Source organism: Zonotrichia leucophrys, chromosome 1, assembly GCF_028769735.1.
Source record: "Zonotrichia leucophrys gambelii isolate GWCS_2022_RI chromosome 1, RI_Zleu_2.0, whole genome shotgun sequence".
NCBI classification, from domain to species: Eukaryota; Metazoa; Chordata; class Aves; order Passeriformes; family Passerellidae; genus Zonotrichia; species Zonotrichia leucophrys.
In genome coordinates, this window is record NC_088169.1 from 75712937 (window position 1) to 75740153 (window position 27217).

The window sequence follows — 27217 nt, forward strand, 5'->3', positions numbered from 1 at the left end:
GAGCAGGTTCTTTTTTTTTTCTTTGGGGTTTTTTTGCATCTTCCTTTTGATTATTTTCATTGCAACTAATGGGAAGAAAGAGAATATTAAACTAGCAATCTGATTAGAACCCTCACATACCCTAGAGTTTAGACCTAAACTCTTCCAGGCAGTAATACAATATTTTAATGCCAGACCCAATTTAATGAGAGTCTAAATTAGTAAGAACTAACTTTTTATGAAAAGCTTTGGACAGTGCTTGGCATGACAGGAGAAGCCCATATATTTCTCCCAGGGACAACTGCGGATTATTCCCCAGTTGTCCCACTAAGCCTTCCCACCAGCCCTGGCACAGCTCGGAGATTTGAGGCATTCGGCCCAGCGATGACTTTTACGCGGCCACCGCGGGCCCGAGGGTGACGGGACCGCCGGGTGCGCGGCCCCTGTGCTGGCGGAGAGCCCTTGGCACACGGCTCCCGTCCTATCCAGCCGCCGGCAGCGTTCACTCCGCACCGGGGACAGCCCTCGCACCATCCCTCCTGCCACTCTTTGCCCGGAGTAGGGACGGCGCGGCCGGCAGCTCAAGGGAGGGCCCGGGCACCGCTCCCGCCCCCTTCCCGCGGGCCCCCTTTCCTCCCCCGGCGCGCAGAGCGGGGCGCTCCCGGCGCTGCAGACCCCGGCTCCGGCGGCTCCTGCGGCGGGCGGGGGCGGTTCGAGGCGCGGTGCAGCCCGGCGGCGGCCGCGGGGGAGCGCGGCTGCGGCAGCCCCCGCCTGCTCCCGGGGCACGGCCGTGCTGGGCGAGGGGAGTGGGCGGCGGTCCCGGCCCGGGCGCTGCGCACCTCTGCCGAGTTTGGCCGGCCCAGAAGGGCAGCCGAGAGTTCAGCATGCAGGAAGTTTTGAGGCAGCTCGGAGAGTAGCGCGGCGGCGCTGACCGCTGCCTCGAGTGCTCCGGGGTTTTGAGCTTTTTTTACGGGGATTGTGCCTTTTTGCCCCCTACATACAACTCCCCCAAACACGCAAGCAACCCGCAACAATCAAAAAGTCCGGTAAGGGGGAAGAGAACACGAGCGAGGGAAGCACCCTCGGCGGGAGAGGAGAGCCCGTTTCTTCGCAGAGACACGGTCCCGCTCGCAGCTGGTCCCAATGCAACTACTCATCCTCCTCCTGCTCTACGCCGTCGTCTGTGCGAACTTCTGCAGCCGTCAGGGCACCACCGCCCCTGCCCAGAGCGGATCTATAAAAGCCCTGCGGGCTTCCAACATCAGGCGAGATGGTAGGTGTCCTGCTGCTTTATTTATTCCGAAGGACTGCTTTTGCTGGGGTAGCCCTTAAGCGCGCCTCGGGGCTGCCGCTGCCCTGTCCCAGGAGCGAGGGCCGCTTGCCCAGAGGGCGACTGGGGTCGGTCCGGGGGGGTCCCGTCCCGGGGGGCTCAGCCAGGTCATGGGGTCGGTCCCCCGGCTCCGGTCCCGGCGGCCGGTCCGGGAGCGTGTGGCTAGGTGGCAGGAGGGAGGTGTGGGATGAGGGGGCGACTCTGCCCGGCGGCTGCACCTCCGGGCCGTCCCAGACTTCTCGGGGCAACTTCTCGGAGGTCTCCGGGGAGTCGGCGGTATCCCCAGCGTCCCGTCCGGGCTTCGGCGGGGGGGGGGCAGACAACGCGGAGTGCTCGGTCCCGGCTGCCCAGGAGGGCCCCGCCGGGCGTCCCTCGGCACCCCTGGGCCCGTGTCCCCGTGATGTGCCGGCGGCGGGGCAGAGCGGGGCGAGCGGCCGCTTCGTGGCGGCTCCGGCCGCACCGGCGCCGCTGCGGGGGCTCTCAGGCGCGGTGTGTCGGGGGCGCTGCCGTCGCCCCAGAGCTCCCTGGCGGGAGCGGGATCATTTCCCAGCCCTGCCACAGCCTCGCCGCCTTCGACTGCTCTAAGAGCTGTCGGCGTGCTGCTCGCCGGGTTAGGGGATTTCCTCGCCGGAGGGTCTGAGCCCAGGGCTTGGTGCTTCTCTGGGCACTGCCCCACCAGGACTGGCTTCGTCCCTTGTGCTGGCCGGGGATGGTGCGCGCCCCTCAGGGCGGCAGCGGGTCTCGGACAGCGTGGGAAGGGTGTTTTCAGCCTGAGCTCCGCTGCGGTTCCCTCCGGGAGCTGCCGGCAGGGGATGTCCTGGACAGCCGAGGTGCTGCCGGGGTCTGCATAGCGGCAGTGCGGGACGCAGGTGCCTCCCGTGAACGTGGTCGTGTGCCGTGGCCCCACGGGGAGCGAACGGGAAGACTGCATAGAGAAATAGTGAAATTCACTCTAGAGGTGAATTTCAGCATTGGACTTTCAGTTTGGGAAGTGATGGGCCTTTGGCCAGGGAGCAGCCTGGAATGTTCCAGCCCCACGTGGGAGAACTTGCTTTTGCACATTGCCGTGCACCACCTTCGACGACGGCATGCAGGATGTTCTCCTTGCAAATGGAGAGCGTTAACATCAGTCTTGAAGTTAACATCTTCCAGTTGACAGCAGTTATATATTTTATAAAGTCTTTTCAAAAACGCAGGCCCTTGAGCCATTTCCAAGACTGTATTTGCCAGTGTTTATTTTCCAGCATGTATACAATGCATGTAATTGGTATACAGTGTATTTAGGAAGATGTTTTTGTTTAAAGTTTGGAGCCATATTGAATTAATAATATTTTTCATTCCTTTCCTAGTCACTGAAAGAACTTAGAGAAGGTGGAGGATTTTTTTCTTACAATGGAAATGTTGATTCAGGAAGCAGGGTAGAATTGCAGTTCTTTCTGATACAGTAGTCAAATTTAATCTCATTAAAGAAATAAAAAGTACGTGTTTGCAATAAAAGTACATTTTTGTTATTTCTGTTTAATTCTTTAAAATTATTCTGTGTTTTATCAAGTTTCATGACTTTTTAGCCTGCCATCTTCATAGAAGAACTGAAACCATCTCTGAATATATCTAAGCAAGCTTCCATCCAACTCAAATTTCAAACAAGCTTTTTCATTGAAAACTTACGTACTTAGAACATCAAAATGTGTATTATTCTGATCATTCCTGTATAGTCAATGAAGAAGTCACAAACCCCTAATGTAAATAAAGTTTTCATATTAATGGAAGTGTGATGGGTGTTTTACTCTTCAGAAGACTTCCAATGGTGAAATTACTTTTCAGAGAACAAGCCTTTGAAATGACTAGTTAATTGCTGTCTTTCTAGTTGTGATAATTTAACAATTTGATTAAGCTTTGCACCTTTAAAATTACCAGAGGCAACTTATAGTGGTTGATCTTTGTGGGTACCAGGTGGACTAACACTGGGGCTGTTGGAAGGTGGCAGATATATGTGTAATTACATCCTACTTTTCATCTTTGCTGGGACATGTGGGCCTTGCAGTCTGCAGTGGATGTGCCCATACCAAAGTCAGACACTTCTGCAATTCCTGAGTGGATGTTACGGAGGTTCTGAAGAGGTCACAGACTTCACTGAAGTGCAGACCCCTAGCATGCTGCTGCCTTGCTCTCTTCTCTCCCTGTCTTGGGAATTTTCTCTGCAAAGGATGGTTTGTTCTGGTGTGGTGTTGCAACGTGTAAAGCAGATCAGCTGCTGATCTCCCTGATTTTACTCAAATGAAACTGTTGCTTGAGTTCCTTGACTGAAGGTCTATATTTGTACAGCCAGAGGTTTTGAGCAGTATTCCAAATGTTGCATGCGTGTGACGGGCTCACAAGCAAATGCTTAGACCACAGTTGGCTGTAGGCCACTAATAGTATTTCTGTCTTTTGTAATTCGCAGTGGTGTTTTTGTGTTGTTTTGGTCTGAAGCAATTATATGGAACAGCATGAAAGACATGTGAGTTGTGTTGCTGAGTCAGACAATATTTTTTGCTTTGTAAATATTTGCAGATATGACAATACAGAATGGGATCTGAGAACATGCAGTACATTGGGGTAAATGTGTTTCAACAGTCTCTCTCAAAACACATAGCAAAGATAAAAAGTAGTTTAATATTGTGCTCTGGGTTAATGATCATGATTATTAGATTTTGAAATTAAAAGAGAAGAGAAAATGAGGCCTATTCAGCTTCAAGAAATATCTTGGGAAGTTCAAGACCACCTGCACATTTTAATTAAAAAAAAGCAACCCTTTGAGTTCCAGTTCCAAGTGGGATAACTTAGTGGTGCTGCATACACAGAGTTTAATATGGAGGCTTGGTCTTGCTTCTGGCCAAAACAAACCTTTGTAGTGTGCATGATTCAGTATTACCTTTCTTCTTTCAGACTAAAAGAAGTTGGCCTATTTGTAATTGCTCTAACTTAAGACTGAAGTTGATCTGATAAGAAATCTATGGAGGAGGGCAGCTCATACAGAAATTGCTGTTTAATGACTACCAAACCTAACCAGACAGTACTTTCTGCTGAAGATATTAAGAATATAAATAACTTGCTTACCAGACATCCTCTTGTCGTAGTTGAAGGACAGTCATTGATGACTCAGCAGTCCAGTGTAGCACTAATCAATTTTTTAAAGTGTCCTGGAGGTGCCAGAGACATTTATAGCACAAGTACAGGTATTCACTTAGAGTGTTTATTAATGCTATTAAGCTAAGTACTTTGAAGTTCATCAGAATAACACAGAGGTCTTCCAGATGCTTCCATTGTGCTATTTTGACTCAGTTTCCCAGTTTGCAGTGTGCAGGTAATACTACCTAATTACAAGAAGTCTGGTATTTTGTTTCTCCTGTTTTGGTTGTTGATGTGTACTCAGAGATGAAAAGTAGAAGACAAAAAGTGCTAAATAATATTATTTACTATATAATGTCTAACTGAAACATCACATACTTTTTCTTATCAGTTATTGAATAAACATCTGTTTAGTATAGGGAAGTATGCCTAGTCTGTATCTTCAGACTAAGCATCACCATACATACTTTAAACTTCAAACTCCAGAGTTCAAAGAAAAGACAGAACAGAACAGACAGCATAGTGTCAGGTCATTTCAGTGTATAAACAACTGAAAGCCATGGAATCAGTATCTTCTGATGTGGATTTGAAACCATAACATCAGATGACTCATGATAAGATTCCACGCTCTTGTGGTTTTCATTATGAATCCAAAAAAACCTGGAATTTTCAAACTTTGCTTTGCTTGTGTACCACCAAAATACAAAGAAGAAACTGTACTTTACAATTCTGGATAACTGCCCACAGCTTTGGCTCTTTAAGGCCTGGTCCAAATGGATGTATGCCATTAACTCTACTCTCTTCTTCCCTGTATTGGCTGATGCCAAATCGCAGGGAAAAGCGTATGGTAATTTGGGCGGTATTCTCTCACCAAACAAATGTTAAGTGTATGGGATGAAGATTGTGTTGTTTTCTGTTGTTTGGTTGGTTTTTTAAAGAGGATAGGTTTAGATTAGATGCTTTAAGGTCCCTTCCAACCCAAGCCATCTTATGATTCTGTGGCATTAGGAGAAATTCTTTTCTGTGGATGTGGTGGGGCCAGATGTGGTTGCCCAGAGAGGTGTTCAAGGGATTTCATCAAGCTGGCCTAGTGCAAAGTGTTCTTGCTCATGGCAGGGGGATTGGAACTAGATGACCCTCAAGGTTCCCTTCAACCCAAGGCATTCCATGACTCTATGATTGTATGTTTCTATGATTTTATGAAGTGTCTCTGGTATCACTAGCGGTCTAGAACATCACTTTTGGAATGCACTTACTGAGTTATTTTATAATAGGCTTGTATACATTTTTTTAGAGAACTCTGGTAACATAAAATTTTGTTAACTGTAAAATGGCCAAAATAAATTGGTTTTTACAGGCTTTATTTCCTTTTTTCTAGTTTTTGTATAGAAATATGTATTCCAGGCTTCATCAGTTTGAAAAAAAAAAAAAAAAGCCTTACTGATCTCCCTGCAGTAATGCACTTAGGTCTACAATTAACTGACTTTGATGATGTCTCTTATCTGTATAATTAACAGTTTGGACTGAAATATCAAAGCATATTGCATGAGAATTCCAACCCTGACTCAGCAGCAAGCAGCATAGAGGAATTCTCTAAAGGAACTTGAAATATGTTTTATCAGGCAGATGTATATCATAGTGTAAGTCACTATAAATTCTTCAGTGTCTTGAAACTTCCTGGTTTTCATTTGGGGCTTTTTTAAGTATTACTGTGAAACTGAATTAGGCCAGCTAATTCTTAAAGGGCTGGAAGAGAAAACTTAATAGTTGTATTGCTCTGATTTGTAGAAACTGAACAGTGCTGAATATCTAAAATAACGTTGGGAGTTCTTTTCCACTGTTTTGCCACAGAGATGTTGTGTTTCATAAATCATCTAGGAGTCAGTATAAATAGAAAATTCACAGGAGATCATTAGTGCAGTAGTATTCATCATGTGCTTAACTTTGACCATCTTCATAATTCTGCTGAAGTCAAGGGATTCAAGTCACACAGGACAGTGTAATAAGAAAGGTGGAATACCTTATATGTAAATGAGGTGAGTAAAAATAATTCTGTATTTTTTATGAGCCGAGGGTACCAAGTATTTGCAAAATTAGGAATCATAGAATTGTTAAGGTCGGAAGAGACCTCCAAGACCATCAAGCCCAGCTGTTTACTCAGCACTCTTACAATTGGCCTTGGGCCATCCATCTAGCCTGTCCAGATCCCTCTGCAGAGCCTTCCTACCCTGCAGCAAACCAACACTCCTGCCTAACTTGCTTTTATCTGCAGGCTTGCTGAGGGTGCACTCGCTCCTCTCATCCAGAGTATCGATAAAAGTACTCAACAGGACTGAACTCTGTTGAACTGACTTGTGAGCAGCCACCAGCTGGATGTAACTCCATTCAGCACCACTCTCGGGACCTGGATAATAGGGCAGTCTTCTGTGCAGGGAACAATGCACCTCTCCTAGCCATGAGCATCTGTTTTCTGCAGGATAATTCTGTGGGATATGGTGTCAGAAGCTTTACTAAAGTGTCTTGGGAATGGCTGAGATGGAGTTAATTTTCCCACATCAGCCCTCACAGTGCTGTGGTTTGCATTGGTACATAGAAAGGTGTGGATGACACAGCAGTGTTGTGGCTACTGCTGAGCAGTGCTGGCACAGCATCAGGCCTGTCTCTAATATTCTACCCCTCTCAAGGGGCTGGGAGTACGAAACATCCTGGGATGGGACACAAATTCAGGTCCAAATTAACCAAAAGGGGTATTCCATACCATATGACATCAGCTCAGATATAAAAGCTAAAGGAGGGAGGAGGAATGGGGGATATTTGTTATTTTACAGTGTTTGCCTTCCAGAGCAATCACTACATGTGCTGCAACTTTGCTTCCTGGGAAGTAGCTGGATATCACCCCCTGATGGAAAGTAGAGAATAAACTTTTTTTCTCTTTGTTTATACACACCAAATTTTTTGTTGTTTTTGTTTAGTGAAGTGCCTTATTTTAAGCTACAAGTTGTTTTCCATCTTAGTATATTACTTTTCCTCCCTTGTCCCACTGAGAAGGGGAGTGATAGAGAGACTTGATGGGCACTTGGTGTCCAGTCAGGATAAGCCCATTACATAAAGTCCAGGCAGACAACATCCAGAGCCTTTCCCTCCTCCACTGAGTGGGTCACCTGGTCACAGAAGGAGATGAGGCTGGTCAGTCAGGACCTGCCTTTCCTACAGCCATGCTGCTGGGCCTGATCCTCTGGTTGTCACGCATGTTCTGCGTGATGACACTCTGTGGACTAGCTGTGCTATGACATTGCTCTTATGGTTGTCACATTTGCTGACCTCCAGTTAACTGGACCTTCCAGATTTGCTAGGACTATTTGCAAATGGTGGGATGTAGCTTGGTGAGCCCTTCTGCCAGCTCTGCATTTGCAGAATAAATACAATTTTCATTTTATATTCTAATACAGCAAAATAAATATTCACCTATCACAGAATCATAGAATACGTTTAGTTGGAAGTGATCAAGAATGATCACTGAGTCCAGCTCAATGATTTTAATTCTCAAAAGTTTTTAGCATGATCGCAGCCCCATAGAAGGGCTGCCCTGGCTTGCTCTGGCTTCTGTGCACCTGCAGGGATTTGACATCAGAACACTAAAGGAGTCCTAAGAAATACTATGAAGGCTCTTTGTTGGCATTCACTGTAGTAAGACTTTGCCCACTAATGCAGGAAATTTAGTAGTAATCTTTTAGTCAGTTGATTCAAGCTGTATTCAAGAATTGCCTCCAAAATTCCTGCAATTGTATCTGTGAGGTTGATTACATTACGCCACATTTTGGATAAAAGAGAGCACTTTTATCATTGCTTCTGGTGATGTTCTCTTAGCCTAAATACTGGATTGCATAGAGTTTGGCAGTTTGTTTCAAATCAGTCTCCTGTTTACAAAGCTAAGGAAGTGTCCTGTTTTGTGTGAAACTGGAGATACTTTCTCTTGGGAGTTTTGGTTTGGCTCTAATATTTTTGATAGTGAAAAAATGCTCCATGATCTTGAGCTTCTTACTGTACTTGAGTAATCTTCAGTTTCATGTTTCTGTTTTGATCTGTATCCCACGCTGTGAAGGCCAACATCCCATGTTTCTGCTTTGTCAACTAGAGCTCTGTGTAGTTGGAGATGGTGGAGGAGGACACACTTTTACTGTCTGTTCAAACTTCATGCCAATGTGTTGTAGCCTTGCTGTGCCTTGGGACTTGATGATGTTGAGACTCTTTAATGCTATTTATTAAGCACTAGGTCCGTGAAAAACTTGAAAAATAGCCATCTTGACTTTTGTTGCACTAAAATCAATGACAAAACTTCCATCAGCACTTCTTGTGGTAAGGCCTGGCGCACAGTTGTATTAACATGAGTTAATACAAGATAAAAGAAAATGCATAGGAGTTCAGCGATGAGTTTGTAATACAATCAAAGACTCATATAAATGTTTAATTTGAAAAAGACCCTAAGATTGAATCCACCACTGAACTATATCCCTCAGTGTCACCTACCTATACACAACTTCTAAGTACCCCTAGGTGTAGTGACTCAGATGCTTCCCTGGGTAGCCTGTTCCAGTGTTTGAAAACTCTTAGAGTGAAGACATCTTTCTTAACATCCAATCAAAATCTCACCTGGTGTTGCTTAATGACACTTGCTCTTGTCCTACTGCTTACTTGGGAGATCAAGCCCCACCTGGCTACCCCCTCCTTTCAGGGAGTTGCAGAGAGTGATAAGGTCCCCCTGAACCTCCTTTTCTCCTGGCAGAACATCCCCAGTTCCCTTGGTCACTCTCTGTCAGGTTTGTGCTCCAGACCCTTCCTGAGTTTTGTTTCTCTTTGGACGTACCTCAGCCCCTCATTTTCTTTCGTGTAGTGAGGGGCTTGTGTACAGTATCAAAGGTAGGATGTTTGGTTAGTGTCCATACACTGATACAAACCAAACAAATCCTTTGCACTGATGGAGATGGAGGGGTAACTGATGTAGTTACAGATTGTGTAGCAAAAATGCAGAACAAAGCTGCGCGGGGGCCTCTACGGCCCTGGAATCTGGCTATCTGGTGAGGGGCAAAGGCCAGGGCCCCTGCGCATCAGAAAGCAGCTCTCCTCAGCGTCTTGGCCTCGGGCTGAGCTGGGTGATAGCTCGGAGCAGCGCGGTGAGAGACGAATTAGGAGGCGACTACTTGCTGGGGGTAAACTGTCGGTTTATTACAGAGGAACTAACAAGGAGGGGAAACACCCAGCAAATGGCCCCGAACAGGGGGCAGGAGAGGGTTTTAAGGGAAAAGGGGGGAAGAAGGCAGGGAAACCCGGCTATCCTATAGAAATACATATTTGGAGGTACGAAACATAACTGATATACTAAAGTAACTAACTGTTATAAATCATAGGAGGGGCTCCGGGGCTACAGCCAACCATAACTCTCAGAGAAAAGAAAATTCTCGAAACCTGGGAGGAGAAAAGGGGTGATTGACTGAGCCCAAGGAGGAGGCACTTTCACTTTATAAGAGAAACCAGGGGAGGAGCAGTTTCATTTCCATAGCAACCTAACTGACAGGGTCCTGGGAAAGGAAGAAACCATTTAATACAGAAAATGGGGGGAGCAAACTAACAAACTTAAGAACGCACCACAGCATCTCCCCGTTTCTTATCAAATAAAATTAAAATTTTAGACAGTCTATGCAACTCAAAAGGAAGGTGTCTGCGGCTTGTCTTGCTAATCTTCGCTTTCTTCGAGTTGGAGTTCGCTAGCTCACTTATGTTCTTGAGGCAGCTCTGTGGATCTCTCTTCATCTGAATCTCTTCTGGCTTCTGAGGAGAGGTCCTTTAGCTCGAAATGTTCCTCCAGAGGAAGTGCGGCATGATTGACAGTCGTTGAGGTGGCTTTAGCTATTAGTCTTTTGATCAAACTACGGATCAGTATGATCAAAATGCAAAATACAATCAAGCTCAAAACTACTTTACAAACTGATTCTAACACTGAACTGGCCCACTCGCTAAGGCCTCAACCCTTGAATATGTCTCTCAGCCAGTCTGATGTCTCTTGCTTGACCTGATGGACGAGGTCTTGGAGTTTTTTGATGGAGTGTCTGGCGTCTTCGGCCCGAGAGGACAGGTTCAGACAGCAGAGGCCTTCAAACTCTTCACAGTGATGGTGATGGAGCAGCAGTGGAAAATCTATTGCTGCTCTGTTTTGGAGCGTTGCTTTCTTTGTAATTTCTTCGTCTTTAAGGAGGTCGTATAACGCGGCTGAAGTATAATTGGCTTGTTTAACCACCTAACACTCCAGGTGGCTCAATTCACTCAGAGATTTCGCCACTGATAACCATGGCAATAAAATGGTAAAGGCGACGGATTTAGAATGAGACTAATGGGTAATTTTATCATCACAATCTTCAGCGAGATCTTTAAGATCTCATTTAGATCTGGTCAATTCGGATGTGATGTTATTCTTTTTCTAATTGATAATTTGGGTGATGTTGGGGGTAAACAGCGTCAGCCGGCCAAATATGCACGGCTTTCCGATCAGACCAGAGGGGATGCCTGCTCACACTCGATCGCTACAAATCAAGAACACTCCCCTGGGAAGGGCGTAAGGGGTCTGCTTGGTAGAGGTGGGGCTCATGATTTTTAGAACAGCGCGGCACCACTGGCTCGCTTGATATTGCTTCTTTGTCTGCCGGACTACCTCACTGCTCTTATATATGGGGGCATAACTATATTCACACTGAAAACAAATTGAGGAGTTGGCGGAACCGAGTAGATGCAGCTCTGTGGGCTCGGACGGCGCAGGACTGAGCTTAGCTACTCCGCTTCTCCAGGCATTACTGGGTTCAAAATCGGGGAGGAAAGTTAGGCTCTGGGCCAAAACGGGGGAAAGGGCAGACTGGAAGGCAAGGGGGAACTCGCCTGGGGAGAAAGGGATCCCCACAAGGCAAGACGACATCGGGTCTTCTGCTGCGCCGGTGTCGAGGCATATACTGTCCTGTCTTAATGATTGGGCCAAGGCACGCCAGACGTTGATTTTTGGCTGGGGGATGACCCACGGCTCCGCAGGTGGCAGAAGGAATCTGCAGGTCATCAGTACGGTCAACAACAAACAAGGATTGAGAGCTAGCGTAGTCAATTTGAAGACCATTCGGGGAGATAAAACTGAAATGAAAGGAGAGCTGTAAAAGTATGCAGGATTCACAGATATGGTTCCTCTCCAAACAACCAATTTAAGTAAAACTCACGAGGGGTAATGGTTGGAGCTGGGGGGAAAAAGGAGGAAAGGTGGTATAAAAGATCAAGGGGTGGAGGAGAAGCTGGAGGGGAGGGTTCTTCAGTAACTGGAGTGAGATCTGGAGAGAATGAGGAGGATTGATGGGATAGTTTCTTCCGCCGACGCCAACATGCTTGCCGGACTTGTGGTACTGCTTCTTTCTTGATCTTTTGCTTCGGGACGAAGGGCCTGACTCACTTAGATGGTACTCACTTGGGACTCGAGGGAGTGGACACGCAGGCATATCTCCTCCCCCAGGTTACTAGGTCAAAGGGGCTCTCTGTCTGCTAGGTCTCCGGATTTTTTACAAGAACTGGTGGCTTGGTTTTAGGCTGCAGCTGCTGGTGACTGCCAAAATGTCGGACTATCGGAGGGTTTTGGCTGTCAAAAGAGCAATTCAGGAAGTTGAGTGTATACAATGCTCTTGATAGCCGGACTTGGGGGGTCTCTGCCTTCATCGTTGGTTGTTGCCGGGATAGGACTTTCTTAAGGCTCTGGTGAGCTCTTTCTACTATGGCTTGGCCTGTTGGGGAATAGGGGATGCTGGCTTTATGCACTTTTCTCCATTGCTGCAGAAAGCTTTGCAGCTCCTTGGAAACATACGCAGGGCCGTTGTCTGTTTTTAAGGTCTTAGGGATGCCCAAGACAGCGAATGCTTGGAGCAGATGCCTCTGAACATCTGCTGCCTTTTCACCTGTGTGGGCAGAAGCATAGATCGCCTCGGAGAAAGTATCTACTGAGACATGGACGTAACACAATCGGCTAAAAAATGGAATGTGCGTTACATCTATCTGCCACAGCTCGCAGCTTGCCAAATACAAGAGAGCAAACTAACAAACTTAAGAACACACCACAACACAAAGCCTTGTATTCAAATGTCCAGTTTCTTTTTATCTTATACTGACTACCTTATGTGTCACACACAGGATATCCTACAAGTGACTTCAGCTGCAGTACCTTTTGAAACAACACTGTACAGAAACTTGTCCATATTTTTCAGTGTCTTGCATTGTTTCTGTTTGTTTTTTAAAGAGGCTCCAAATGTGATATGCAGGGTTTTCTGTTATTGTTTCTTTTTGGATCAGTTGCAAAAGATTTTTCTCATAGTTGAATGTATTTCTAATCTGATGTGACTCACAAAAAAAGTGGATTGAGGATGAAGCAGAGACCCAGACTGGCTAGAGAGAAGGAATAAAAATAGATACACAGAATGTTGATCAGCAGATGTACTGTGGGATCTAGAAACCCTTTATGTACTCTTCTGCCTTTAATTCTTCAGCCATTTTTCTTGAAATATAAATCCTTTGGCTTAGCAAACTGGGGGCAGTAATGCTGAGTGAGGACAGCAAGTAGGTGGTGATAATGCCTTGGCATTCTTTGTGGAGATGGACCAACACAGCTTCTTAATCATGATTCCATAGCAGGGATAATCACTGATAGGAGTGATTTCACTCACACATCCAGATGTCAGTAAAAGGGTTTAAGACCTCCTTGCAGAAGCCTAGAGGGAATTTTCTGCTTTGAAATTGATAGAAACCCCAGAGTTACAGCACTGTTTCCCTTTGTAGATCAGGTTGTAAGCCTGTTCCCTTGCTCTGTCAGACACATTCACATTGCTTTGTTATGTTTCTGAATGTTTGGCAGTTTGCGCAGGGCGATGCTGGTTTGCTTCGTCGCTGGCCATATGGTGTGACCTGGGGTTCCCAAACCCCCAGGTATGCATGTATCACTGTTACTCTAGTAAGATGTCTTTGAAATTGTGAGAAGGGGAAAGGGATTGTTTTCTTTTCATCCTCCTAATTGAAGAAGACTGTTCTGTACCTGGCTTGGCTTTATTTTTGTTTGGAATTAATACTTATCACCCAGGAGAGCTTATTGACATGATATGCATTTCTCACCAGTTCCTGATATTTATAGGATCCTTGAAAATTAAACTCTTCTTTTAAGCAAAATACAAAAGTCTAGCATCATATGTAGCAGTGATCTGGCTGCTCCTAGTATGTGTGTGGTCTGCTGTTACATAATTAGCCAGTTCAAATGTTTGAAACTCCAGAGTCAGTTCTCTGCCAGCACACACACCCTGTTTACAGTATACTCAGGGTGTCTTGAGTGGTGCTGCTGAGAATTGGCTGCAGTGACAACCACATCTTTGCAGAACCCTTGAGTAATTTTAAGGTGTCTTGAGTCTGTTCTGGGACCTGCATGGCAAAGCTTGATCGCCATACATACAGCCTTGCCTCCCAACAGACTTCAAGAAATGAGGAATTCTCTTGGCCATGTGACAACATAGAAACAAGCATCACTCCAGAAATAAACTTGTTTGCATGCACCACAGAGGAACCTCATACTATACTTCAGTGTACATCTGAGGACTGATCCTCTACCTGTGTTATTCCCACACTGGCAAGCAAAGGAGGATGAGAAGTGGATCAGTATGGCTGTTCCCTGCTCTTTCCCCAGTCTCCTCACCAGTCACAGCACACACAGTAAGCCTTTCCTGGGCAGTGTACATGCATTTGACAATATTTTCCTGCAGGCAATATCACTGTATGTAAATACGTTTAGTTTCAATGTCAGGGTTGAGCCCTGGCAGCTTGGAGAGGCAGAAGTGCTACCCACAAGTGCTACCAGGGTGCAGCCATCCTTAAAATGCTGTGACCTTGCTGTCTGTGCTGTCCTACCTCCTGTCTACGTTCCTGCTCAGAGCTGCCGCTGTTTTTGCAGACTGAGAGCCATGTGCCATACATGAGGTAAAATAATAGGGCACGTGAATAGGCAGGTTTGGGGAACAAAGAATTACACAAAATGACAGTGTGATGTCCTGTATAAAAATCAAATATCTTGGTTTTCACATGCTTGCCTGAATATGACTTCAGTGACATGGGAGTTAAAGAGCAGTCTCTTCTCTGAAGAAACCCTGGAACAAAACAGGGAAAGCTATTATTCTGGTTTTGTTACTTTGCACTTTTGTTCTCTGGGTCTGGTTTCATCTAGTGCATAAGGATATAGAGGAAGGTCACGAAGAAGAAATCATAATGACTGGATATGTCAGTTCAGTTTATTTTTTTGAAGAATAACTTTAAAGGCCTCTTTATCAACGTGTGCAGGATATTTTTCAAGGCTCACAGGAGCTCCCTTTTATTTTTGTACAGGGATCTTGTCTCAGGATTTGTCTCCAATGACCGTGCCATTTCCTGATTCTCCTGCTATCTTTTGTGCTATCACCAGCCTTTGCAGGATCTAAAGTTAAACCTTGTCAAGCAGATTGCTTTTAAAGTTTACCTTAGGCAAGGGAAAAAGTGTCACCTGTTTTTCTTATCAGAAGTGAGACAAAATGTATTTCTTTATATGTTTTTACAGTGAAATGATTGCAAATTTAAGTACATGTCATTGCAGTTTTGACAATGAATTGCTAGCGCATCAGTTTCAAAAAGGTATTTGCAGGTAGCTTCAAAGGTATTTGGCCAAACCAGAACAAAAATACTGTGAGCTGCCTTGCTTCATTCTAGGGAGATACCCAGCCTTGTCACCTAATGGAACTTCTCCTTCCCTTCTGTTTCCAAAGCTGGGAGAGAAGCATTTCCTTCCGTTATTTATTATAAATCAGTATTGTAGATTTTTTAATTTTTTATTTTATAGTTACTGTAGCTAACACAAAGTCTGTTCTTAAAAGACAAACCACTGTCAACTCCGCAGTATTATCATTATCTTGCTGACTTGATATTCTTTTCAGTTAAAAGTTGCTTAAAATTGCCATATAAAATGGAGGATCTGCTGCCAGCACGTGAAACCAGGCAGTTCTCTAAACTGGTTTTGCCAGAGGTTCCTGTGTATGCAGCAGCATCGGCAGAGCTTTTCACAGGGCATGAGTGGGGCTGGTGAAAGAGCTGACCCCAGGAAACCCAAGGGGCTCCACTGGGGGCTTGGCTGAACCCCTGTCAGAGAGCTACGTAAGACATACACTGTGCTTGCTTATCATGGGCACCAGCAAAGAGACCTTACCCATAATGATTGCTGAATAGTTTCACATAGAATGTCCACTTTTTCATGCCCATATGCACAGTATTTCTGTTAAAAAGCTGGTAAATTTTGACTGACTGGTGCTGACATCTGAGGCTCAGAAAAAGAAAATTGAGAATAGACTGGCAATACTTGAAGCTCAGGATTTCTAGAACCTGTCAAATCCCCACATTTACTGTATTCAAAACAAAGCACTGCTCTCACAAACTTTTCACTAAATAATTGCTTTTAAAATAAAGCAAAGGAAAGCAGCCAGAAAGAAAGCATCAGAGATATTTTTGTTTTGGTTTTTGCCAGGACATAAAAAAACCCAAAAAATAAAAGCACTGTCAGATCACTGAACATGTGGGTTTAACCTGAAACATACTTTTTAAAAAAAGAAATTCCAAACCACATTAGGTACAAAGCCATAGTGACTATGCAGCCTTGTTAAATGTTCACAATAAAGAAAACATATGAACTAAAAATCTTGAAAATTTTTTTGTGGTGGTGGTGGTGGTGAGGGCGGGTTTTATGCTTTGGGTTTTTTTGCTAGATGCGTTGTAGGGCCAGACACAGCGGGAGTAAAGGGTGAAATCCTGCATGTTCAGCCAGGTGCATCAGCAGCCATGTACTGAGTGTCATAAGGAAGATGAAGGAGCATCAGTCCTGCTTCACTTTCCCAAATAATCTTCCCTTGGATGTACCAACACAGTGCAGTAGAAGGGGAGGGCTTGTTGTAAATGACTGGTGAGGCAGAGAGAAGTTGGATAGTGTGCCAAGCCTCCTCCTTACTTCCTGCTGAAGTGACAGCTCCATGTCTTGCTGGTGAATGTGGAAGGGCATCCTCTTGTTTCAGTGTCCCCTGGAAGGGGCTCACTCCTGTGTCTGTATAACTGAAGCCTCATCTTAGCCCTGTGTCAGCAGGCAATCTGATATACTGCCAGATTTCACTTTTCCCAGTTCCTCCATGTGGTACTGCAGCTCTGGCTAAGAAAAAGATGTCCCTGATCATTGCAGGGTGATTGGACTAAATGACATTCAGAAGTCCATTCCAACCAATTTATGGTTAGATGATTCTATGAAAAATAAGTTATGTGTTCAGTCTCTGTATTCCTCAAAGAGCTGTGTGGGAGGGACTGTCCATGTGCGCCTCATGTGAGATATATGTGTATTTTGTGCGTTTGTTTGTCAATGCATGCCATTTTTACTTCCTGTGGAAAGTGGACGCTAGGTGTAGATCCTGTCTTCACCTTGTCCCCATGTGTTCAGTCTCTGTATTCCTCAAAGAGCTGTGTGGGAGAGACTGTCCATGTGCGCCTCATGTGAGATTTTTGTGTGTTTGTTTGTCAATGCATGCCATTTTTACTTCCTGTGGAAAGTTGGACGCTAGGTGTAGATCCTGTCTTCACCTTGTCCCCATGACTGGGAATAATGGAATTTTAGGCATTGTGTGATTGTATTCAATTTGCAAAAAAGTAATTTACTGTAATTGTGACCTTATTAATGTAGTGTGATTTCAGGTGCAACTCACCTCTTGATAATGAATGGTAAATAAAATGCTTATCTATTTTACAGTTTTTCTGTTGTGAAAGTTCAGGTACTCAGATAACTTAATTAGCACTGATTTCCCCAGTACACTGATTAGTGTCTCAAATTTGTCAATTTTTAGACATCTTTGCTAAAAGTTGTCAAACTATAATGAAGCTGTTATTGCCACTGTGGCTTGAGGGCTGTCTTTTCAGTAATAACTGGTATCTTCACGTTCATACTCTATGAACCCATATTTGACTTTCAGTAGAGAAGAGAAGGAATAGTAAATATAATAATTATGGCTTTTCTGCCTTGTGGTATGAAAGGAATATTACAGAAAACATGAGAGGGAATGTATTCATGTGTGCTCCACTCTACATTTGCTGTACGAATGCTGTCCTGTATGCAAAGAAACATTTGACTGAGGAATAGAGTATCTAGCATAGTGTCTCATAAATCCATCAGGATCACTCAGTCAATACTGGGACAGCAGCTGATTCTGTCTAATTTTAAGTATGTAAATTGTGAGTTACTCTTTTATTATCCTTTAGTGATTACTGTCGCTGTCCTTATATTTATTCCAGTAATTCCTAAACTGAAAAAGGAATACCTCAGACAGCTCCTCATAAAGCTCCTCTGCTGCAACATGATTGAGGCTTGCATTCATCATGCCAGTGCTGGGGATGTCAAGTGAAAGTCTTACTGATTCTCTGGAGTTTTCTGGTTTCTAGTGCTCTAAAGGATCCAGTTTTAAGACCTTAACCATATTCTGCCACCTTCTCCCACATCCTGTTTGTCTAAGAGAGTTGGTTCCTGTGCCGGTGTGTGCATAGCAGCTAGTCTGTCTGTAGAAAGGTGATCAAACAGTGTGCAGTCTTGCTTGATTCTAGTGCAAATACCTGTTTCCATAGAGCATTACAAAGATAATAGGCAGTGTCTATGCTGTAACATTTTAGTTTTTTTCCTTTGGCTCTTTCTGCTGGAATTATTTCAGGATAATCCTTTTCTGTTTGCCTCTGTTTTGCAAAGAATTCCTGACAGACCGAGTGACATTGTCAGCCAGTGATAAAGTTTATATGTCACATATAGTTAGGATTTCTCTCAAATCAGTGCAAAGTTTTATATATTCATTTAGGCTCACAATCCCTGGTGGTATGCATGGTCTTAAGCTGATGCTGATCTCTCAATACCTGAGACCTAACTCTGAATTCAGGTGTCAAAATGGTACAATTTTGTTAACAGGCCCTACAACCTTCTATTCAAAATCTGTGCAGGACTTCTTATTGTTCTGATAGACATTGAAAAGCAGGTCATGCTTGTTTTGCTTCTATAGTTTTGGACTTGCCTGGACATAAAACTTTAATGCTACAATACTAAATGTGTTGTTCTTAGATATAATATTGGTTTATATTTCAATGAAAATCTTTCTAATCCTCTCTTGTTTTGAAGAATTGGTATGATATGGTGTTGATGAAATTAATAGCTTTTTGAAGGTCTGTTTACTTTTTCTGTATTGTTCATATCTGTTGCATTGCAAACTAAATGCTGGTGGTGCTGCTACACTGCAGATTATTCTGCACAAATCTCCGTAAAATCTGCAAAATTTTCTTCGTGATTATATATACTTTTCTTTTACCTAGGGCTCCATTGTGTAATAAAAACATTTTTAATAAAAAACGTTTGCTATCTAGCTTGAAAAAGAAGCCCATTTGAAATTATGGCAGCTTATTTGAAATTGTGAGCAAAATGTAATACTTAGCAAAATGTAAGACATGTTAATGGATAACTGTAAAAGGCTTTCATTGAAATCTGTTAAATTCTACTTAAAATTTTGCTGTTTTCTTAATTATATATGGAAGTGAAGAACTATTTTTATCTCCAGAGGTCGGCCCAAGTTTTGCAACTATAGCACAGTCAGATGCAGTTCATTAAATATCAGTATGGACCACATTTACAGTAGGTTGAATAATAGTTTTGGCATTTCTTTTTTTTTTCAAAATCTGTAGTCTTCAATTGCTGCTGTACAGAAATTTTGCTTTCATTATTTCTGTTTTCAATTTATCTGAAGTTGTAGAGTAAATATTCATTATTCATTTTGTTCAGTTCACTCAAAATTGAGAAGTTAGTTCGGGCTTATGAAAGTCCGCAGACCAAACAGATCACAAACAGAATAATTGGTTTTCTCTTTTAGTCCATAAGTAAATCCCAAATGTACGAAGTCAGCACTGCAGAGAAAAACATCCAAAATAAAAATAGGAACACACCTGCACAGATGCTTTAAAAAAGATTTAAATTTTCATTTTATTTTTGGGTCCATGAATCATTTCAGAAATATGGCTGCTATTGGTGAATAGGAGCAGTTGGAGTTAATTAACAGGCAAATTTTCTTTTTACTAAGTCAAACATGTTATGGCAATTCTTTTTCTGATATTTTCAACACAATTAGGTGGTTTTTCTTAGCTGATAACTATTTAAAATGCTGAGATATACATATTTTAATTTCATTCTAATTCCTGTATAAATGGAGCTTACCATAGTCAAAACAACTTTATTATGAATATGTTCTCTGACATATTAAAAATCATAAAATTAAGGCTGCACAGTATATGTATGCTGAGACAAAATAGATTTAAATATTATTAAACGTAGCTCATCTTCCTGGGCAGCAGAACTACTTGATCTGGTGCTAAGTTATATTTAATTGCAGATAGTGTGTTCTTGATGGTTGTGTCTTTAAATATTCTTTTAAAACGAGCAATAGGGGTCTTTAAATATTCTTTTAAAACAAGCAATCTCAAAAAATAAAAATGAAAACTCAGAATAAAATGAAGAGATAAAGCTAGGCTTCCTACCTGTACCTTTAGAACTGAGCTGAAATCTCAGATGTGATTCAGTCCATCTGCCTGTCTCCACAACAGATCAGAAAATCTGTCATGAAGTCAGTCACTGCATCTCAGGTCCTGGCTGCTGGCCTTTGAAAAGTGTGTATGTGTATGTACAGCCATCTGTATCTGTGCGTTGGTTTGCTGTGTGCTTAAGGGATTTATACACATTTACATTTACGTTCAGTCTGCCTTTCCTTTTAAAGGAGGCTGAAATGCAACTGGTTGGGAAAAAAAGTTCATTTTAAAAAACTGGTGGTTTGAAAAATGGGACATCTTGCTAAAGCTTCCCTTAAAATTGAAGGGGAGAGAAAGGCACCTGCAGAGAACTGCTCAACCCATTTGTTTTAGATGTCTGCCTTCAGGTGGGATGAATTACCTTCTGCATGTGTCTTCTTTTTGTTCTCAGAGCAAGTCTAGGGCAAGTAGGTCACTAGCATAGCAAACTCACAACATTACCTACAAATATTTCTGGTTTTATTGCTCTCTGGGAAACATGGTTTGGATCTTCTAGATCTATTCAAAATGCTGCATTTTTAGGATAAGACTAAAGATTTCTTCAGAGTGATGAGCAATGACAATATGTAGTTATATTCTGACTAGTAAGTCGTAACAGTCCATTACTCTGCAAAATGCAAGCTTCAAGAATAAACATTGACTACCAATGCTTCTGGGATAAAATGTGGAGGGTTGACACTACTGTTGGAGTATGAGAAGATTTAGGATTAGATTTGGCTTCCTTTTTTTTTTCTCATGATCTCAGGCAGTTATTCAATAGACTAAGGCCAGCATATACTTCACAAGATCTTATGTTAGCAATTTTTTATGTGTACAGAGGTCAACTGAGATTAATACAGCTCACTCCTGTCAGCTGGTTTAGACCTTATAATGGTATATTAGTGTCTGACTCATGGAGGATGAATTTATCAGAGGTTTCTGGCAGAGTCTGCAATCACTGCTTGTAAGGAAGCAGCTCTTGGCCATGCCTGGTTGAAGGTACATAGTCACAAAAATAGAGCCAGGGGTTGCTGCAGAGTTGAAGGTGCTGGAGGGAAAGGAGGTTGATTGAATACTGCAAAGAACATAATAAATCTTGTTGTGGTAACGTTTATAGGATTATACTTTGGGTGTGGTCTAGTTGCACGAACATGTAAGTACAAACACGAATTTACATATTTTGAGCCCAGTACCTCTCTACCTTCTGAATCTTTTTAGTTGTGTTTGTCTCACTGCTCAACCAGCTCTTTTCCCTTTCCCTCTCCTAAGTCTTCCTGACCAAACCCACTCAGGCATAGCGCTGACTGAAGGATCTGCACCTGCAGCCCTCCTCCCTGGAGCAGCTGTAGTGCATGTAGTCACTGATTCCTGCATGTGTTCCTGCACCTCACACTGTGTAGTGGGAGATACTTGGTACCCCTCTGCTGCTCACATGTTGTAAGATACTGTGTTCCCTTGTTGATCAGAAGATACGAAGCAAAGAAAAGTAAATAATCCCAAATATATTTAGAATTTGTTTTAGCATTTTCTTCCTTAAATTGCTCAAATACAGATATAAAATGTCTGAATCTTACTGTGTTAAGGCTTAAACATAACTTATTTCGTTCAAATATTTTGAAGTACTGCAAACCTAAGGGCTTTTTACCACATTGGTAGGCTGCCTTACAGAGTTCCAGAAGTGTTTGGACAATACTCTGAGGCACATGCTGTGGCTTTTGGGGATGGTCCTCTGCAGGGCCGGGAGTTGTACTCCTTGATCTTGGTCAGTCCCTTCCAACTCAGTTGATTCTGTGATTCCATTGTTCTGTGATTCTGTGAATGTGAGCTGCATTCTAAACTTTTCCCAGTGTTAAGGCATACCATAATGTTCTCCCTCTGGATTGACTGCTGAACAGCGAGGATGAGGCTCTTACCAGCTCCCTGGGAGACATTAATACAGTCTCTCTTCTCTCTCTTTTCCTGCTAGTCTTCAGAAGGCTTACAGAACTGAAATACCTTTGAGGCTTTATCCTCAATTTAGCCAACAGGTTCAACAATTATTAGGGAAACTCACAAGTGGGAATATAGGAATAGAGCAAATCCACACTGGTGATGTTATTGAGTGCTTATGGATTAAAAATAGATTTTGTGTATACCTAGAAGTCCATTTATGGAAACATTACAGCATGAAATCAGGCTTCAGTGCTGCCTAAGCTCTCATTTCACAGGAGTGTGGAATAAACTAGCAGTGACTTCAATGTGAATAGAGTATTGGGAGCTTTCAGAAATCCCCATCCAGTAATATTTTTATTTCTGAGAGAGTTATGAGTATTTCAGATACTAGAATTTAAACACATAAAGGAACAAAGTCAGAGTCATAGAAGGTATGGAATTTCTCTTGTTTTTCAAGTAGAGAAAATTAATGTCTGTTTAAAATGGTAATAGTCAAAAGAAATTAATGAAAGCAAGAGCCTGGAAAGATTCTGTTCCATTAAGAATGAACATAAGGTTGTATATCTAAACTTGCCAGTAAAGGTAGTTAATGTATAATTCCTATCTGAAAGTAGAACAGATGCATAATAGAAATGGCTGTTTGCTTGGGAGAAGTAGTAGAGAGGTAAATCACGTTTTGGATATTAGACTGAGATTTATATTGTGTCAGGAGCACCATGAGTCTGCAAGGTTTGTTTAGCATTGTGCAGTAGCTCTGAAACCAAAATAATTGCAGCTAGAAACTGACTGTTTCTGGTTCACACATACAGAATTTACAACACAACTAAAATTTCATAACTCAGCATGCTCCATTTCTGTCTTTTCAAGAAAAGACACAGCCAGTTCTTACCCAGCCCTTTACATTATTTTCTTTCAACTACTCCTGTTAAAAAAAACTTACTTGCAACTTAGATGTTTGTCTCCACAAATAATTTGTAGTTTAAATGGTATAGCTATTAACTAGTCGTCTTCTCAAAGTTAAGCATGAAAAGCTGATATACACAAACATTCAGAGGGGGCTTTGGGTGTTGCTTTTTTTGTCTTACTGCTTTTATTTGGTTAAATTAACTGCACCAAAAAGAAAAAAAAATTGTGTATGTATATATATATATAAAATAATAATCGTAGTAAAAGACCTAGTAAGTAGAAATGCAGAAGTGAGTGCATGTGTTAATGGCACAATACAGAAAAGCCATGGGGCTTTTTCTTTGGGGCTCTTTCTTTGACCCTCTTTGGGAATATAGTGGAACCCAGTTTAAATGAAAAACAGTAATTCTGTAGAGGTCTCGTAAGGATTTATTTACTCAATAAATTCACTCGCGAAGTTCATGTGGTAGAAGTCTTGATTCAGAATATTTCTAAAGGTATTTGATTGCATCTAATGTGAGATAAATGGTTTAATATATTTTGAGCAATGCTAAGAAACTTCTGGACTTGACCATATGCCCTGGAAGATAAAGACATTACTATCTTTGTTTCCAAAGTTCAGTACTGGACCCTGAATGAAATTGAATAGAAACTGTCCTTAAATTAAACGAATGTTTATAGGGCTAGGAGTCCAAATAGAATTTAAAAAAAAAACAATAAAGCCATGAACCAAAAGATGTTTTTCTTTGTTATCTAATATTACAGAATTGCTTATGCCTGTTGTTGTTTTAAGTTGCCCTTTGAGGAACTTGGCATGAGCACTATCAGTAGAGAGTTATCAGACTGAATGACTGATTTGACCTGTTTCATCAGAGTTCTTTTTTGGCCTCTGTTATTACTGCACTTAGATTAAACAGAAAAGCAAAGGCAGATGTGTGTAATATGTTGGAGATAATAGTTTCTACAAGCTGTGGCTGGTTTTCCTCTTATCTGGTTATTATCTGTTGACACACTGAAAAATTAACTTGGAAGTGATCAGAACCAAAGGATTTTAGCATCAGTCCTCTCTTGGACTGAATAGCTGTCCACTGTGGGAAAGGCTAGTTCAGAATGAAGGAACTGAAGAGAATAGTAGCATTTCATATCTAAATTTTAGTCTGCAAATTGAAGGCTTTCAACATGAATTAAAAGTAAAGCTAAGGTACTCCTTTCTCTTCCTGCATCTCTTCATCTTTTCGCTTGACATCTTCATGAGGTTCACAATTGTTAGGTGGCTTTTTCTTCCTCCTTTCTGGCTTGGTCTGAAAAATGCTGAGAATCATGGCTCAAATATAACAACAAATTTAAATTTGTTTAAATTTAGAGTAGATCACTTGGTGTCCTTCACATTTTTCAAACCTGTGGTCTCTCTACCCTAAGCAATAGTCCACTTTCAGAGACTTGTTTTGCATTATGTTTGGAGTTTCCTTATCTTGATTGCCCTCTCCCATTCTTCAACTGAACTATTTCCGTCCTTCATTTTCCTGTGCAGCTCATTCCAATTTGTATCCTTCAGTAGGGGTCGCACTATCTACAGGTTGTCTTTATCTTCTCATGCCTTTTTTATTATGCTTTATTAAACTAATTTTTTTGGGGTGTGAAGTTTTTCCCATTAAGGAGGATGCATCTGTCTTCTGGCTAGGCAATATTCCTAAGGTAATTTCCTGCTCCTCATGCTTTCTATGAAATCCTTTGCTAAAATTCACATACTTCATTCGTGCCAGTACTTCACCTTTATCCCTTTTCTTGCTGACCCTGCAACTGAAAGGGTTGCCTCAGTCCAAGTATACAGGTCAAGTGAACTCCATCTTAAAAATAGTATGTTCTTTGCTACTGCTGGTACTACTTGGGGGCTGTAACAAAGCTGCTTAGCAGCCTTCCTACCATTCTGGCCATGATTTGTATGTGCCAAGTTTTCATCTGTTTGCTCCCCGATGAACTCTTCCCTCCATGTTGGGTGTTTCTCTTTCTTTGAAATTAACACTGCGGTGTATTTATAGAAAATGAGCATGTTGTGTAATGATAGGCTGACCCTTGCTAATAGGAAGATGTTCTGAGTAGTTTTGTTTCCTAGTCCTTTCTGGAATGCAGAACTTGCATGCTGGTCTCCAGTTTTAGCACACGAGGGCTGTACTGCTGTTCAAGCAGTGGGCAGCATATTAAGCGTGGCTGAAGTCTTACAGAGATGACAGATGAATTAGGTTCTGGGTGCTAAGCTATTAAAATGCTTTCCTGAATGACAATAAGTAGTTTTATGAGCAGTGAGCTAATAAAGATTGGTTTCTTTAGGGTTTTCAGACTTTATGATGAGAGCCAGTGTGGATTCCCTGATACCTGGTAAGGGTCCTGTAACTGTGGAGCCTTTTCCTGAACCAGTGTCATTAGAAGAATCCCTTTTCTAGCTGGCATTCTGTTTTCTCTTAACTTGTAGAAATACAGTACTTTGCAGCCTCTTTTCCCACCTCCCATTGGTTCCAATGGGCTTGAAGGTTAAAAATCCAGTAGTCGGTATTGACAAGGAGGCGTGGTGACTTAGTGTGCTTCCATGGATAACCAGCTCTAAAATTCTATGTGTAAATGTATGTCTTGTACAGGATCCCTTTGGCTCTTGAATACTATTGTGCATGCTTCAGTCAAAGTGCAATTACTAAATTATAGCTCACCAAGTGAATGTGTCACATACTTCAAAATAGTCATATACTTTGACAAAAAATATATATGACTAAAGAGTTTTTGTGGAAACAGTTTGAAGGCTGGTATCCTACTTCTGCCTATCACGGTTCTTTGTGGAAAGTGGAGATAATGTTGATACTCTTGAAATACCAGGCATACACACCCCATTGAGGTGGTAAGTGTTAGAGCTCTAAAGCTTTGCACCTCTGGGATTTTCTGTTGGCTTGAGTGGAAGAAAGTGAGCAAGATCCTTTGACACTCACAATTTACTGAGTGTTAAATACTTAGAAGAATTCTCCATCAGAGTCACAACTTCCAATAGCCATTTTTTGAACCTCTTGTTTTCAAGAGACATATTTTTTGGCCCTGAATCAAGATAACACTCAAGCACATATTTCCATCCCATTGACTGAGTAGCATTAAGCTTCTTTGTGTCCATGTGTGTACATCCTAAACAAAGGGCTGATTGCAGAAGTTATATCAACCAGTGGCCTAAAGGTGAAAATCTCTTTCTGAGATGCACTGTCAAATCCTCATACTTAGAAGATCACAGGGCTGCTATGTGCCAGCAGCTAGAACTAGAGGGGCTCTCAGCAAAAGTTGCATGTTACTGTGGGGTGAAATGTGATCAATATTTGCATTTTTTTCAGAATTCTCTAATATATTTGATATTATTAGTTGGTGTTTTGGTTTTTTATCTGTTGAGGGGAATAATGTGTTTTAAGAATGAATGAGGTTAACATAAACAGTGTAATAAAAGAAACTTGAATACTATTTTAGGGTGGAAAGACTGAGGAATCTTTCTCTTACACTGAGATCTCTTTCCACGCCATCTGTGTATTACTGTTATTTCCATTGTGGTTGCTGATCCACCATGTGGACGTTGAATTGAAACACTGATCTCACCATCTCTCTCATTTCTAAACAAAAGCTGTGGTTTTTTGAGTCTTGGAGACCTTTTTCTTGTTTCACGCCACTGTGGCTTGAATGATTCCAGCAGAAGTAGGGTGCTGCAGAGGAGAGGCCTGATGCATTACGGCTGCAGTGCTGACAGTGGCCTTTCAAATAATGCAGTTGTGGTGGGCTCACATGATTGGTATCAATGCAGGGGGTTTTAGCCCAGGGTAGTTATTCTACAAGAGTTCTTGCAGAACTGGTAAGCAAGTTATAGACCAGAAAAAACCACTAGATAGATTCTGGCATTCTTCATTAAACAGAGTGCACTATTTCATCAAAAGGTTATTTCATTGCAATGACATGTTTCTGAATAGGGTTAGAATAAAATTTTTGTTTCATTACTTAAAAATCTTTTTTAAAAACATTTAAACTTGCTGGAATCCATTGTTAAGTTATTCCACTGGTTTGGAGTTAATTTAATCTCATTTTCAGTCTGAATTTGTCTAGGCTTGTCTGAACTGTAGCAGCTTGCTGTGCCTCAAATATAAATATTTGTGATAATGGTAATGAGAATAGAAGAGGTGTACTGGCTAAGAAAATTTTCGGTCTGTGAATTTGCTCTAGTCTGAGAGACTATTCCCAGCATTTTAAAGCAATAAA

At 42.2% G+C, this 27217-nt stretch overlaps 1 protein-coding gene across 4 annotated transcripts in view; it reads left to right on the forward strand.

Moving 5' to 3' along the window:
* The first annotated feature begins 680 nt into the window (after positions 1 to 680).
* PDGFD (platelet derived growth factor D) overlaps positions 681 to 27217 on the forward strand; it is a 142194-nt gene continuing 115657 nt past the window's right edge. For 2 of the 4 annotated variants that reach the window (XM_064718434.1, XM_064718446.1), the window contains exon 1: positions 681 to 1252. In XM_064718434.1, the coding sequence (XP_064574504.1) occupies positions 1123 to 1252 (130 nt within the window). In that variant the 5' untranslated portion in view covers positions 681 to 1122. The remainder of the gene's footprint in view (positions 1253 to 27217) is intronic. The other 2 variants (XM_064718427.1, XM_064718438.1) reach the window with 1 other exon arrangement.